Source organism: Dicentrarchus labrax, unplaced genomic scaffold (genome assembly GCF_905237075.1).
Source record: "Dicentrarchus labrax unplaced genomic scaffold, dlabrax2021, whole genome shotgun sequence".
Taxonomy (NCBI): domain Eukaryota; kingdom Metazoa; phylum Chordata; class Actinopteri; family Moronidae; genus Dicentrarchus; species Dicentrarchus labrax.
Window position 1 is genome coordinate 20,314,647 of NW_026136712.1, and position 15,443 is coordinate 20,330,089.

The window sequence follows — 15,443 nt, forward strand, 5'->3', positions numbered from 1 at the left end:
CTGCCACAGATGATCATTTTCAGACTCAACGCAAATTTTCACCTTTATTCACCATTATTCGTTCCAGTTTGACCACCAGACCAGTGATTCCCAAAGTGGGTGGCAACACCTGGTGTGCCTGAAGGACGGACCAAGAAAAATCTTGGTTCGTACATTAGGATTATTGGGGAAATTGATCAGAAGTCGGCAGGGAAATAGTTACTGTGCAAGAAGAATGGTCATGTCAAAAGAATCAAGAAAATGTGTAGCTCCTCTTGGCTTTACAAAGCTTTATAGTGAGTTTCAGCTCATTGTTTAGTTCACAACTTTTACTGTTTGTGCTCACTCTCACAGAATTGAGTTTCAACTATTTCCAATCTTTAAAAATCTTTAATTTAAAATCTCTACACTGCACCCTTCCTTCACCCTTCAGCAGAGTTGTTAAGGCACACAACAGGAAGAAATAGTGATAGTCTGATGATGCAAAGACTGTAAATAGGATCAAAGAAACACTGAGACATCTCAACCCTCAAGAGACACAAAATGTGAGTGTACACTGAAAGCTGTGTCATGAAAAAAATGTGTACGGAGGGATACAGTGGTTAGACATTAGCTATAGATAGCTAGCACCAACTGTGTGTGTGTGTGTGTGTGTGTGTGTGTGTGTGTGTGTGTGTGTGTGGAGTGCAGCTGTACTGTACAGTCTCTTAACTCATCTCAAAACTTAGCAAAGACTCCAAGTCTTTCTATTATCTAGTCCTCTTCTTTGCTTTTTTTTTTTTTTTTTTGTACATTCATGACTTGCAGTCACAAAGCTTTGGGTTAAGGGTGAATTCTTTGCTCAAGCTGAAACATTTTCACTTTGTGTCTTAACTTCACTTTGTGTCACCCAGAGAGAATTTGCATCTCATCCCAAGTCCAGTAAAGTTTTCCTCATCTTCAGTCTGAATAAAACTTTATAATCATAAAACAGGGAGATGAATAATCAGGTTTCTCCTAGACACGATCAAAACCAGGGTAGTAGTGAGCGCGTAAACAGGCTCAATGTGATTATTGTACCTACAGCTGAAGTGAAAAGACATCGTAAGGCACTGAGTCATCTTCAGATTTCACGTGGAATAGCAGTGTCCCTCAGTCTTCCTCCTGTGTCTCTCTGTACTCACTTTGCTTTTGAATATTTTACATTGTGTGTGCCAGCAATCCGACGGCTCTCAGTCGAATATGCTTTGTTCTGTTTTGTTTGTTGCTTGAAGCTGCACTAGCACTGATAGTCGACCCCTACTAGAATTATTAAATGGTGTTTCTTTTTTTGGTTGGTACATTTAATTGAATGGAAGCAATCTGGCGATTTAATAATTAATAAGCAAATAACTGTCTGTGTCTGTCCTCAGGTTGAGGCTCTGAGTGATGCAGTCTCTGTTTGGCGGAGGGGAGCTGGGGCTGCTGGGAGGAGGCGGCGACGCAGGAGGCCTGAAGGAGGATGGCTGTGGCAGTGTGGCGTGGCACTCCTCCGCCCTGCCCCCCGACGATGTCTACTCAGCCTCCCACTTTGCCCTTATCACCGCATATCAGGACATCAAGACGAGGCTGGCCTGCCTGGAGCGAGAGAACAGCAGTATCAAGAGGAAGCTCAAGATCTATGAGATCAAGGTGAAGGGTTTTCACTTGCAAAGCCGGATCACAAAGTCAAATATTACAAGACTTTTGCAAACTAATGTTGTTTTTGTCCTTGTTGGTATCAGACAGACGGTCTTCAGTGCCGACAAGGATAAGGCTGGTTTGTTTTTTGATTTATTGGAAGTGTTTCAGAAGGGGAGTGAGCAAACCACGCACCCTTAGCATTTTTTATTGAGGCAGTGAGATTGTACACAAAGATAAAAAGAAAAGAAAGCGATGGTGGGCTTTGATCCCACACAATACAATAAACATGATTTTAAAAGTGGGAAATCATTGTGCTATAAGCCGGCAGAAGGGTACTTAAGTTTCAACTCATGTTTAAGTTAAATAATGCTGAGTCACATTTGAAATGGCCCGTAAGGAGACCTGGTAGCAACAAAGCAAATTGAGGGGCTATGAAAGGGTTTTGCACACATAACCTCATGTTAAACTGAATGAATAGCTCACAGGAACTAATGTTGCTGAGCAAATAGAGTCCTTTAAAATAATGGACCCCATTTACACCTGGTAGTGACATTCAATCTATATATGGATATTGAGGAGAGGTTCCTGTTCCTGGAACTCAGTATGCGATAGACCTGTCAACAGACAGGGTATAATCCAGGTCACGTCAAGCGATGTTGCTGTAGGGGCTCAATTCGACTTCTGTTGGTTTAAGTAATCTACTGATTCGTGTCTTGATTAACTTGTTGTTTAGTCTGTAAAATGTCAGATAATTGGTGAAAAAAAGACCCACAACCCAAAGTGATATGTTTAAATAACTTGTTTTATTTGACCAACAGTCTAAAAGATATTCATGTTACCTTTATAAATGACAAAGCAGTAAATTCTCACATGTGAGAAATGTATGTAGGAAAGTATGTTTGGCTTTTTTTTTTGCTTGAAAAATGACTAAAACGACGAATTGGCTACAAAATAATTGCAGACTAATCGATGAATTGACCAGTCAATGCAGCTTTGGTCAGTATGCTTCAAACTAAGTGACTGTTGGATCATTAAACTGTCTGAAACCCCCTCCCCCCACGCTATTGCCACAGTTGAAGGGGCAGGCTTGCAGTAATTGGCCAGGTGTGTGGAGGTGAGAAAGCAAACAGTTTGAACGTCCCAGTGCAACACTCAAGTGTGAAGTGATGGGATGTCACATCATACAAACTAGTTTGTCTCAAATATACCTTCCTGGCCTTTAGGTGTCCTTTGTTGATGGATTTATTTCATAAAAATATGACAAAACCTTACAGACGTAAAGCAGCAACAAGGAACGTGTATTTCGGGTTGATTCTGGCGACCCCTGTGGACAAGAGCAGTAGAGTTTCCACAGCCTTGTTTTATTGATTTCAAAGGGAATGTGACCCGCTGGCGGGCATTAAGAATAGATAGAAAAAGGCAATCTTCCCACTGATGATCATATAGAGGTATCAGTATTAAATTGAGACTGTTTCATAACCAGTTAAACTCCCTGTAGTAGGTTTAATATGTGTGTTTCCTTATCCAGATAAAAATGTCCACATTTTAAAAAGCAGGTGTAAATGTGGCCCAAATCTCACTGATTTATGTAAAGGCCAGTTAAGAAATGATTGGGTTCGTGAGGATGTCCTTCAAGAACTGACCTTATAAAGTAAGTTCAGGGACTCTCACAGCTGAACTGAAAGTGATCAACCATCTTAACGTACTGAGAGGAATGCGAAGATAAGTCCCAACCCAGGTATGACCCATCATGTATTGTGGACCATGCTGTATATTTTATGACGACACAGCTTTATTTCATTGATTTTATCTTGTGCTTAATCCCACTGATGTTGACAATACTGGCTTGATTAATGGCGTCAGTACATTAGGATTATTGGTAAAATTGATCAGGAGTCAGCAGGGAAATAGTTACTGTGTAAGAAGAATGGTCATGTCAAAGGGCTGCACACAGAGTTCATCAGGGCTCATCCAGTACGCTCATGAGAGTTCACATAATGGAAACAGTTTTTGAATGTTTATTGCTTTTTAACTGTATGCCTAAGGACAAAGTCTACCCTGATCCCAAAGTTAATGAGGCGTAGAAGTATGTTTCACTGTTACTCTGGATCTAATATATCTTTATCTAATATGTCTGTGACACTGTAAATATTTCTGCATGCAGGCCTGTTTGCTCGGCTAGTGGAAATCAGACTGCTTTTCGGGTTGGATGAGAGAGCAGGTGAAGCGGAAATCCACCTCCTAGCAGTAGCTGGGCCAATGGACAGACATACAGGGGGAAGGAAGGGCGAATGAGCGTGAAGGAATAGCGTGGGAGGACAAAAAGCGAGGAAAAAGTGGGGAAAAAAATAAGCAGAAATAGGGAGTTAAATGGGCTGAAGGATGCAGTGCAAGGCAGAAAAAAGGGAGAAGAAATGAGGCAGTAAAAGGAGATAATGATGTAAAGAGCAAGGGAGAGATAAATGGCTGAAATTAAGAACAAAGAAGGATTAAAGAAAAAAAAAAGTCCACTCCTGGATATTCTTTTTATTATCATTAATCTGCGGTGCTCTGGGAATTATACTGCGAAGAGGCTGTACAGCACCCACTTCCCCCTCAACTTGTGTCACCTAGTTCAGGTACATGAGGACTTTCAACAAGCTGTGCTGTTTACAGTGCTGCAGAGAGGAGTATCACCAGCTAAGCACATGTTTTGTTTTTTGTTTTTTCTCTGAGAATAGAGAGAAGGAAATGCTGGAAATGACAAAAGGTTATCAAAGAGGCTGCTGTACTTGAAATGCTGACGAAGACAATTCCAAAAAGATGCAAGCTGTTTCAGCATTATGGTCTAGTAGGGATACTGTCGGTACGGAAACTGAAACTTTGGTCCTTCTGTGATTTTGGAGTTGTGTGCAAACTGCTACAGAAAGCTTTGATTCTGGGAAATTGCATTAAAAGCGGATGATTAGGGCTGCTGTTGATACATTTTGATATGTTTGGTGGCATTTTTCCCCCCAGTGAAGAATAAGAAAGATGGAAATAGATGGAAAGACACTTTGACTTTCCTCCCCTGACATATGTGTCAATGCAGAAATCCTGCATCCTTTTAGTGCGCAGCTGGTACAAAAGGCTGCAGGCGGACACATCGCTGCTGACTTACTCGCCAAGCGGCAGTTTGTTCAGGACCCATTCCCTGAGAGACAGGTGTTGATTTTGGGAAAGCAGGTGTTGGCTGTTTGGAATGAGAGTCGCCACACCTGTCCCTCTGTACATACAGCATGTGTCTTTTTCTCTTTTTTTTAGATTTGGATAATCAATTGAATTAAAATGGACATCACAATATTTATGTGGGAAAAAAAGACTTTAGCCCAATTGGAAAATAGCCTTTTTTGTTGAGGAGGTCTAAGTGTTGCTGCAGGCTTTCTCTAAATACAAGATGCCTGAGTACAGCTGCTGTAATGATGCAGATGGGAGTGCTTCTTGCTGCTTTGAACATGGGTTGAAGTGAGGTTTTTCTCTCCAGTTTAGAGATCTTGATGCTCGGCAGTGAGAGAATTCTTTGGGGCCCCTGGGAGTTTTTTGCCCATGTTGCGAACATTTACTGTTAAACTGAGCAGAGAGAGGTGTTCTGCTGAATGGAAAAGGGTTGTTTGCTCCTCAAATAGATGTTGCATCAGTGGCAAATGACTTCACACGGAAAATGAAAAGCCCTCCCTGCTTATGGGCACTCTAAATGTAAATGTGTTCATTTAGGTTAAACCACACACAGTTATATAACTTGTCTTGTGTGTTTATATCATAGGATTCTGCCACCAAACAGCAGTTTAGCATGAAACAAAATGCGTACTTCACAAGTTAAACAGCAGTAAATGTGCTGTGCATTAACATATTCTACAAAATCACGATTGCATAATAAAACATTGCAGCATAATCGTAGCTGCATATAATGCAATTATTTCTGCATATTTTAAATGTTTTCATGTGATGCTGTTACACTGCAGTTGCCCCTCTGTTTCTCTGTATTATTTTATACAACAGAAAATCTGATTTCCCCTCTGAATGATAAGCTTTAGTGAGGGAATAAGATAATATCTGGTAAATATGTTACGTTAGAGAAGGTTGGCAATATTTCTCCTATTGTTAACAAATCCCATAAACACAAACAATGAGTTGATTCTAGTATTGTCTGTGTATCCAAAGCCTGATGTATCTTATTCCTCTGTGCCATATAGAGCTCCATTGTTGTCCAAAAACTATTAAAAACACATGTGAGTCACACAGTTGTACTGGGTGACATTCATTCATTACCATAAACAAACACACTGTAGTTTATTTTGACTCAGTCCCACAAACACCGTCCTGCTGCTGTAAATACTCACTAGAGCACAAAATGCTTATTAATTCTCCATTGAAAATAGTCCTCAACAAAAACACTATTTCCTCCTGTTTGAATAACACTGGCTAAAAACTACTGCACCCAGCTGTTTTATAAAATTGCTGCCCCTTTTTAAAAAATGAAACCACATATTTGTCAGGTGTTTTTAAAGAGTTATCCTCATAGAAACCAATGGGCTTCAGGCTGAGAGCCACAGTGAAGGTAGGTAAATCAGAAAGTATCAAGAGACACATTGTTGATGCTCTCCTTGTTAACACTAAGTCTAGGGGGATTGGAAAGCATGATACAAAGCATTTTGCCCAATGTATACAGTTTTAAAGACACAGCAAGGAGGCTTCATTCCACTAAATGTATGTATGTAATCAGTGCATCCGACATATTGTAAACTGCAGCAATATTATCCAAGTTTTTATAAAAATACAGTTTGCTGCAGTTTAAATATTGTGCAGGATGTGCAGTTGATTGAAAAATAGCACCCCATTTTGGCTAATCAGTGTAATTTTGCCACAGTGGAGCAATGAGATGTCTCTCTCTCCTGCCATTTGAGAAAATCTGATACGCAATTATCGTGATTGGCATACAAACACTAAAATTAACATTGTAGCTCCCACATATGGGCCCGTGGAGTGAATTTTTTGAAACTTTTATCAAGAAAATATGGACAGATGGCCAAACAGCAGTCCAGATTTTATTGTGTGGGATGATATGAGAAAGTACGGCAAATAACTTGCTATGTAAATTCACAGATTCTGTTTTAGGAGAACTGAAAAATAAAATCTAGTTCATGAGAAGAAAAAAAAACATGACTTCAGTTAAAACACCCTTATGCTCTGAGTGATATCTGGGCCAGACAGAAGTTGCAGATGATGCAAGATGAATCTTTAATGATCTCAGTGTGAAATCAGAAAACAGCAGGAGACTGAAATATAAGAACACAAACAAACAGAAATTATAAATAAGCAAAAAGTGTTCATTCACTGGATTAGTTTAATATCTTGTTCTCTACATCAAGTCTCAACCGTATCCTTGTTATGAAATGTCTAATTCTGTGTCTCTATAATGCTTTATTTTTTCTGCAGTTCCCTATGATCAGCGAGTTTGGGGAGAACACTAACTCCTACTGCTCCTTTGAGAGCAAAGAGACGGCGCTGCTGCACTCAGAAAATGGCAACCTGCAGCAGAGAGTCAACGTCCTGACCCACGAGGTAAGAGGAGAGATGAGGACAAGATGGGAAGAGACAGAGAAGAAGGAAGAGGGAGGGTGTGGGGGACATGGGAGTGAGGCAAGAGATGGGAAAGGAAGAGGCAGGATGGGATATGTACCAAATTAGAGTAAGATCCACTTTCACTATGTATTCATTTACTTTTCCTTTTTTTTAAAACACACTGGATGGAATAAAAACCTTATCACACCAAAGGTTTTTGTCAGTGCTTGAATTCTGCAGAAATCCCTCCCTGCATGTGAATTAATTGAATTAAAAGTGAATTAAGGCCAACCCTGGTGGACGTACGCTGAGAGACCACCAGAACTAATTAAGCACTAAAACTGCTGTCCAAGCAAAATTACTGAGACTGGATGTTTTTAAGAAACCGTCCAAGCAGCACTGTGACATGGGATTTTCACACTGGTGTTCTATTTCTGAGACGCAATATAATTGGGACCAGAACTGGCCAAGATTTTGCTGAATGTGTACGCCTTTAAAAAATAAAGTAGTCTTATTTTCCCACACATCCTGCAGTGTTTGTTGGGATAACACAGCGTGATTTAAAATATAATTCTTGTGTATTTTTTAAAGAAAAAGGCCTGAGAATCAGTTTTATTACTTTACTGCCATACTTGAATGCAGTTCCTTTCCAAAAATGGGCTGGAGTGAGAGCAGGAGAATGGCCTTAATGTGCTTTGGCTGCTCATTCCCATCGCTTGTAACTCTATCGTTTTCTATGACTGTGTGAACGAGAGTGTGGGGAAATAGAAATGAGAAACGACTGACACAGGAAGGCAGTGGTAAAACTGGTAGTGGCAGCGGTAAAAAGGAGCTAGAGAGCAAGAAAGAGGAAGGAAATGCTTTATGGGAGCAGCAGAAACGATTAGCGGGACACACAAGGTCACATGGTGATGAAATGTGCCACGGTTCACTGAGCATGCTCTGTTGGGACAGGCCCGCGCACACACACACACACACACACACACACACACACACACACACACACACACACACCTTATACTCTTTCTTTTGGTAAAGTGGTGACTTGCAGTTATCGACGAGAAGTAGAGACAGGCGACATGTTTCCTGTCAGAGACCACATTAGAGGAATTTAAAGGTCGCAAAAAAAATGTTTTTCAGATTAAATGTAGATAAAAATGTAACTGCACAGTTTCTTCTAACATAATGTCTGAATCAAGTGACAGTTAAGGCTACCAACTGAGCATGTTGTGTGTATATTTCATTTGGAAATACCAATAAAGCACAATATCAATTGACCTTAATGTGCGTTTGGTTTTATTAATTGAATTTGAGGCCACGTGTCCCTGTGTTAAAATCTATTTTTTTAGCTTATACTTAAATTACACAGCATTTCCAGTAGTAAACAGGTGTTGTTGCAGCGACAAACTGTACACATTGCACAGAAAGAGGAACAAACTACTGGTTAATAAGGGCCCAGCACCCTACCAGGTTAATCCAACCATCATGACAACAATAACTCTTCTCTCTCTTTCATTTTGCTTTAATCCGTGCTTTCTCAGTCATTTGGAGGCAAAACATGGCATGAGCAAAAAGCACCACATAAAGAAATAACTGTCCTGATACAGTTGAACTGAGGCCAAGAAAAATAAAGGCATTTCTACATTAAAGGAGAATTTATTACAATGTGGGTTTTTGTTCACTGTTTTGGAAATCTATACAATAACATAAAGTCTTCTGACGCAAAATTGATCCGTGGAAAACCAACCCCAACATAAATACGTTTATTTCTTAATAGAAGGAGACTAAGATGAACCTGTGGGCTGTCAGAATTGTAATAGTAATAGTTTAAAATTGAATTAAAACTATAAGGAATATTGCGGTGGAAACAGACTGTGAATAAATCATGACGTACATGAAGCATGTGACTTAAAAGTCCACTCAAGCTTCTGCTCCACTGAAGAGACTTAAAAAGACATCACATTAACACATGAAACAAACATGAATGACATTTTTCCACCAGGAAAGCTGGCTAATGTCACAGTGAGAGTTTACTTTGATGAGTACAGCGTTGGCCAAAAGGACCAAAATAAGATCCTAAATGTAACCCTATGTTTAAATTGTCCACTCTCGGTGACCCTCCCCATCTTTCCCCTCCCCTCTGATGAACTTAAACTGAAGTTCAAACAGGCCCAGCTCGAGTAAAATACCTTACAGAGGATGCGGAAAACCCGTTTTCCACCGTGTTTTTATACCACTATTTGTAAAGGACAAATTAAACTAAAAATAATCTCCAGAAAAACTAGAACAAAACCAGACAGCTTTGAACTTAAGAGGCCACTTAAAACAACAGATCAAGCCCACAAACAGCATCCAGAGGAGAGAATTTAAAAGGTGATAATGAGAAATAAATCTTTTTTCTGTTCTCTTCTCTTTATAGAAATCTAGCCCTGGAGTAATCCTGCTCTCCTTGGTCACGATGCTGTTGACAAGCTGTCCTCACCTTGGTGCCTGTTTTCTACAAGCATATGTTACCATAGACACACTGAATAGGCCTCAGTGCTCCGGCACACTGCAGTGATATACAGTACCTCTTTGTCCTTGATGGCTCTCTGTTTATCTCGCTGCCTTTCTGCTGCTCCCACTCGCATTCTCTGCATTGTCTAAAGTGAACGTATCCTCCAACAGAAATCTAACTTCCGTATCCTCGCTTGCTCTTCATTTCATTCAGTTTGGTGTGTGTCACTGCCCTCAGATCTGTCAGAAAGTATGTGATTATTGCATCCAGTGACATTCAACCCCCTTATTATGCCGCAGTCTGAGGAGAATATGCCAGGAAGACATCAAGAAATTCTCTTTTTTAAAAAATAGTGTTGAAGATGGTTGAAAACATGATTTATCCATTTGTCGAGATGAGCGAGATTTTGCTCTGTGCCTGCTGAGGTGTCAGGATTTCGGTGTCCTAAATTTGCTTGGTTACGTAACCCTTTCTTAAGAGACACATTTGATGACTCTCACAATGGAAGTTTTTGGTGTTTTTTCCCCCCTCTCTCTCTCTCTCTTTGTAAGGAAGTTTGGAAACTGACAAAGAAGGAAAAAAGTAAATGTATGTCAAGCCGATATTATTATTTTTTTCCTTCGGTCTCAGCTTCTCTTTCTCTGTATCTTGCGTCAGCTCCAGAAGAGGAAAGAGAGAGAGGAGCAGCTGGAGGATGTGATCCAGGCCTATGAGAAGATTCACATGGAGAAGAGCAACCTCCAGAGGGATCTCGACAAGATGGTCAGAGACATTATTCAGTTCATTGCACTGTGCATTCGTTATTTTACAGTAGCTTTACTCATAAGCCATATGGCTCATTAATGAATTTCACACTCTTCTGATGAGGGAGGGGGGGTGAAAATAAAATGTATAAACTCGGCATGGCTGACATCACTAATGAACATAATAGATGAATACATTAAGTCACTAAATATTGCATATGGACACCCTCGTGCATATGTGTTTGTGGAGCTGTTTTTAAGATTTGGATTCAAAAAGAGGAAATCTTAAAGCAACAATAAACAATAATCATTTAGACAAAAGTGAGCTTCCAACAGGTCCTTTCAACATGACAGTGCCCCCGTGCACATAGTCAGGTTCATACAGTAATGGTTTGATGTGGAAGTGCCAGACCTCAGCCCCTTCCAACAACTTTGGAACGAACTGGACCACAAACTGTGAGCCAGACTTCAATGTTGGACCTCACTGATGCTCTTGTGTCTGAATGAGATTAGATCCCTGAAGCCAGGCTCCAAAATGTGGTGAAAAGACTGAAACCGGAACAGTGGAGGCTTTTATAGCAGCAGATTTAAAGGGGTGATGTAGCGATTTAGTATTGCACTTCCTTTAAGGATAGGTTAACATGTTTTTTAAGTATGTTTTAAAGCAATAACAGCTTCTCCATATGTACAATGAAAGTGTTGTTGGTTGCTGTAATTGATCCTTTATTAATGCATTTCCAATGTAGGTGGGGAACAAAACTCACTTTCTAAGCAAAAATGTATTCCAAAGTTCAGCCTCTGTTACATAATATGTTACATAATCTGAGTTGGACAAATCAAGTGGATATATTACAAAGTGATATTCGCTCTTTTTGCTACAATCCGTCCACTACTGCTCAGAAAGGAACTGTTGTGGAAACTTTGTACAAACCCAAACTTCTGAAGCCTCATATTAACTCAGGATGAACTTTAAAATATATTTTTGTACAGATTGAGGACAGGGGATTTTGTCCCCCACCAAAGTTTCTTTAGGGAATAAAATAGTTTCAGGGAATCACAAGAGACAGACTTAAGCAGTGCTTAAAATTGAAGCAGCAGAAGCTGAGATATCTTGCCTTATACTCCCTACGGGTCAAGCTGAAAAAATGTTAGATCCTACATTTCCCATAATGCAACATTCATTCTCTCTCTCCGCATGAAGTCTCAACCCCAGTGTGAGAAATAACACAGAAGTCCTCACGGTTATTTTTTCAGGGTTGTTTCCTCATGACGGGTAGACTGAGCTTGGTGGAGATTCTCTTTAATGCTCAAGGTTTTTAGATTAAATTAAATCACCACCACATATGGGTATAATATTGAGCCGTTCATATACTTTTGGCCATGTAGTGTATTTGTCACCATCCATCTGCACTAATAATTCAGATTCTAATGAATTCTGATGTAGATTACACCATGTTGTCATTACCTGCTTTCAAATTGAATACAGAATTCTTTTCACACACAACATTTATGGACTTGGGATGATGTAGCAGCAAAGAACGTTAACTGCACTGCTCCCTATTTTTCTGACATTGTGTTTGTCTTGTGAAAGAAAAGCCTCCCAGGGAGGTCAAAGGTCAGTGTCAGCTACAAAACAGCTCCTGAGGCTGGTGGGGACTGAGGACAAAAGAAGTCCACAAGGGCTCAAATTCAAGCCTACAAAGCTCAGTTTACTCGTCACAATGAGCCTCAGCCTGTTAAAACAGTTGTCTGTGAAAATAACCCCTGATGCTCTCATTAGGCTTGACTTTATAACAATAAGACTGTGTTAGGAACTGGAGACGTGGAGATTTTAAAATGCAGGTGCTTAGCAGGCGGGGATGTTCTAATGAAAGATGCAATCAAGTTGCACTATGGGGACTAACCGTCACTCACTAACCTTTTCTCAAACTCAAACTGGCTTTGGGCCAGTGTTAGTATTGCCATCTCATTAGAGAGTCACTTCAGTGTTCAAGTACTACAAGAAAGCGCAATATTCTGAATATATTTCCATTACTAACATCTTACAAATACGTAACAGAAATGCAGTTTCTATAAATGTTTTATCATCTTTGTTGTTCGCAGCCAATCAACAAATAGAGCCCTGAAACTTTTGTCCTTTTATCAACCGTTTGCATACAATTGCAGGCACCTTTAAGCTAACCTTCTTGCTATTACCTCATTGGGTCATATTTTATGCCACAAAAGAATTCAGTCTGTATATCGCTACCTCGGGAAAACGGAAAATGAAGGGAACTGTAATGTATACGACTGTCCTTTTTCTCTCCGGACATTTCTTTTACATTTGGGACTCTGATAGTACGACAAAGAAGAAAAAAAGACACTTCACGAAACTCATTGAATCACTTTGACTGTGCACTTAAGACTGCACTGCTCATTTCAAAGTAATTGCCTTCTGAGCGAACCTTTTTCATTACTTCTTATACAGAGTCAACAGTCCTTCAGAGACAAGAGTCCTTTTAAAGTAATTCACTGAAATTTCTCCCCTGACACAACACACTTACTGTTTTTTGACTCTAAGGAAGCATAAAGTTTTAATTTAGCAAATTACTGCCATTGTTCTTTATCCAAGATACTGCAAGTTCCTGTCATTTACAGCATACTATAATTAGTTTTTAGCTTTGTCCTCTAACAATAGATGTGCATTAGTGTGCGACTGTGAAAATCTAATTTTTTGAACACATTTCTGTAACTGGTTACAAATCAGAGTCGATCCAGACCAGGTAGAGGCTTCCAACTGAACAGATTGTCTGGCTGGTCTTTCCCAGATCCCCTCTGTGATAATAAACCATCTCATATGAGAGTGAAGTCTATTGAGCAGCTCTAGCCAAGCTGCATCAGCAGTTTTATGTGGTCCGAGTGATTAAGGGATGTGGTGCGCCAGAGATGTTGGAACTGCCACCTGCCAACGACTGACACAGTGTCAATGTCACCTGAAGCTGTCGCTCCAACTACCTACCAGGCCTCATTGATCTTTAACCTTCCAGCAGAGCACTCACTCACTAATCTACATAATATTCATACTTCTTCGACAAGGAAAGACTCAAAACTGGAAGTGAAATGAAATATATACTTCCTTGCAGGGCTGACACATGCCTGCACCACCCTTAATTTCCATCTCCACCGCTCTGCTCTCCTCCCCCCCTATTTCTGGTCAACCTATCGATATAAATACAAGCAGACATCAACACTGACATGCATGTAGATCTGTCCAAACCACGGCATCAGCACAGCATTAAAACAAATGTACATTTTTACAAACATTCCCATGAGATGCCAGGGTGGTTTAATATTTCTCATGATCTGTTCTGCAACATGTAAAACACTCAAGGCCAAGATGGGTTGTACAAGAAACAAGACTTTGGATAAACTGATGAAATAAAATACCAATCCCTGGTTGCAAATGTCAGTAGTATAATATCAGTGCCAGGATATGAAGGTCTATTAGTCATACTGATATTTAGCAGCCTTGGACGTGTTCACAAACTGACTTTTAGCAGGTTAAATAGAAATAAAGCTCTGTAAATATTTGAATACGGTATGCTTTTAATGTAATTGGTAGATAAAAATAAAGCATTGAAAATGTGTATGCTTACAGACCAGCCTGGTGGAGAAGCACGTCGAGCGTATCCTGGGCCTGGAGTCAGCTCTGAGGCAGAGGGACAACTCCCTGCAGAAACTCAACATGCAGCTGCACAGCAAAGACATGCAGTATCTGCAGTTGCACGCCGGCCCGGACACACACAGTGAGTGACTTTCATTCAGGATGTATATTTATATTAGAAACCACTCGACTGATGGCAACTATACCACCAACAATTTCTATTACCATCATTACTGTGATTATCATTGCTTTCAGAGGGCGCCTTGAACACAGCACTGCACTCCCATCTTTATTAGCATTTGCAGTTTCTTTGGATAAACCACAAGTGAGCAACTTTTTAACACTTCAGTTTGAACACAGCAGTCACAGTGGCACCAGAAAACAAGGCTCTTTGTCTGTCTAGCTGTAACTACTCCACTTATGACATACTACACTAACAGCAGCTAGTTTATGGATGTTACATAGTTAACAATGAGCTAAATTATCAGTGCAATTCAGTGTTTTGTTGTCTTTTGGATTAGATTAATGTTACATTAAATGTTAAAAGTCTTAATTTATATAAACAGATGTCATCTTTTACAAGTCTTTTATCACAGAGCTGTGACCGAATAATCAGCTATTACAAGCCGAGCCTACTCATCCTATCGCTCTGAATAAAACTGATGAGTGTCGGTTTAATTGGAATCTGGGCTAACCTTTCGTGGGTGGAAACCTCCCGAAAGGTACAAAACATAGCCCAAATGATCACAATGCTGCTGAAAACTATTTTTACCCACCCAATTAAATAAAAAGTAGTCTGGCAACACTGCTATATGTTCTAACATTCTGCCTTTTATTTATTAGCTACCAGCAGGCAACACTTACACATTAATGTTTTGGCTCTTTTAACAAATGTTATAACCAAAAAGAAATCAGTAATCAGAAAATGTATAAAAACTTACATACATTTAAAGTTTCTCTGCTTTTGGTTATAATGTTTTTAGTGTATTTGTTGAGCTTTAATGGGGAGGACGATTATAAATTAAATGTACCGTCATACCCTCCACATTCCTTATTCATATATCAATATATTAATAATATTTAATATAATGTGTGTATTATCCAGATTTCAGAGGGTGATTTGGTTCAGTAGTTTGGTTCATGTACGATCTGAAAAAGCCAGAAAAATCATCTCTGTTAATCACCACTCATATTTTCTCTATGTCTCAAATCTTTAATTAAATCCAACAATCTGGCCAGAAAGCATTTTAACTGAGGTCAGGTTAATCCTCGGCTTGTTGGAGAGAACCAACTCGGACATTTCTTCGCACTCCCCAGTCAGAGTCGCAGAAAAAGAGACCTCCAATCTACGAGGGTGCTG

The 15,443-nt window shown here is 39.8% G+C and overlaps 1 protein-coding gene across 1 annotated transcript in view; it reads left to right on the forward strand.

Moving 5' to 3' along the window:
* Positions 1-15,443, forward strand: part of tbkbp1 (TBK1 binding protein 1) — a 58,323-nt gene that overhangs the window by 25,933 nt on the left and 16,947 nt on the right. Inside the window, exons 2-5 of the mRNA XM_051418177.1 lie at positions 1,371-1,629; positions 7,075-7,200; positions 10,355-10,459; positions 14,078-14,225. Of these exons, the coding sequence (XP_051274137.1) occupies positions 1,387-1,629; positions 7,075-7,200; positions 10,355-10,459; positions 14,078-14,225 (622 nt within the window). The 5' untranslated portion in view covers positions 1,371-1,386. The remainder of the gene's footprint in view (positions 1-1,370; positions 1,630-7,074; positions 7,201-10,354; positions 10,460-14,077; positions 14,226-15,443) is intronic.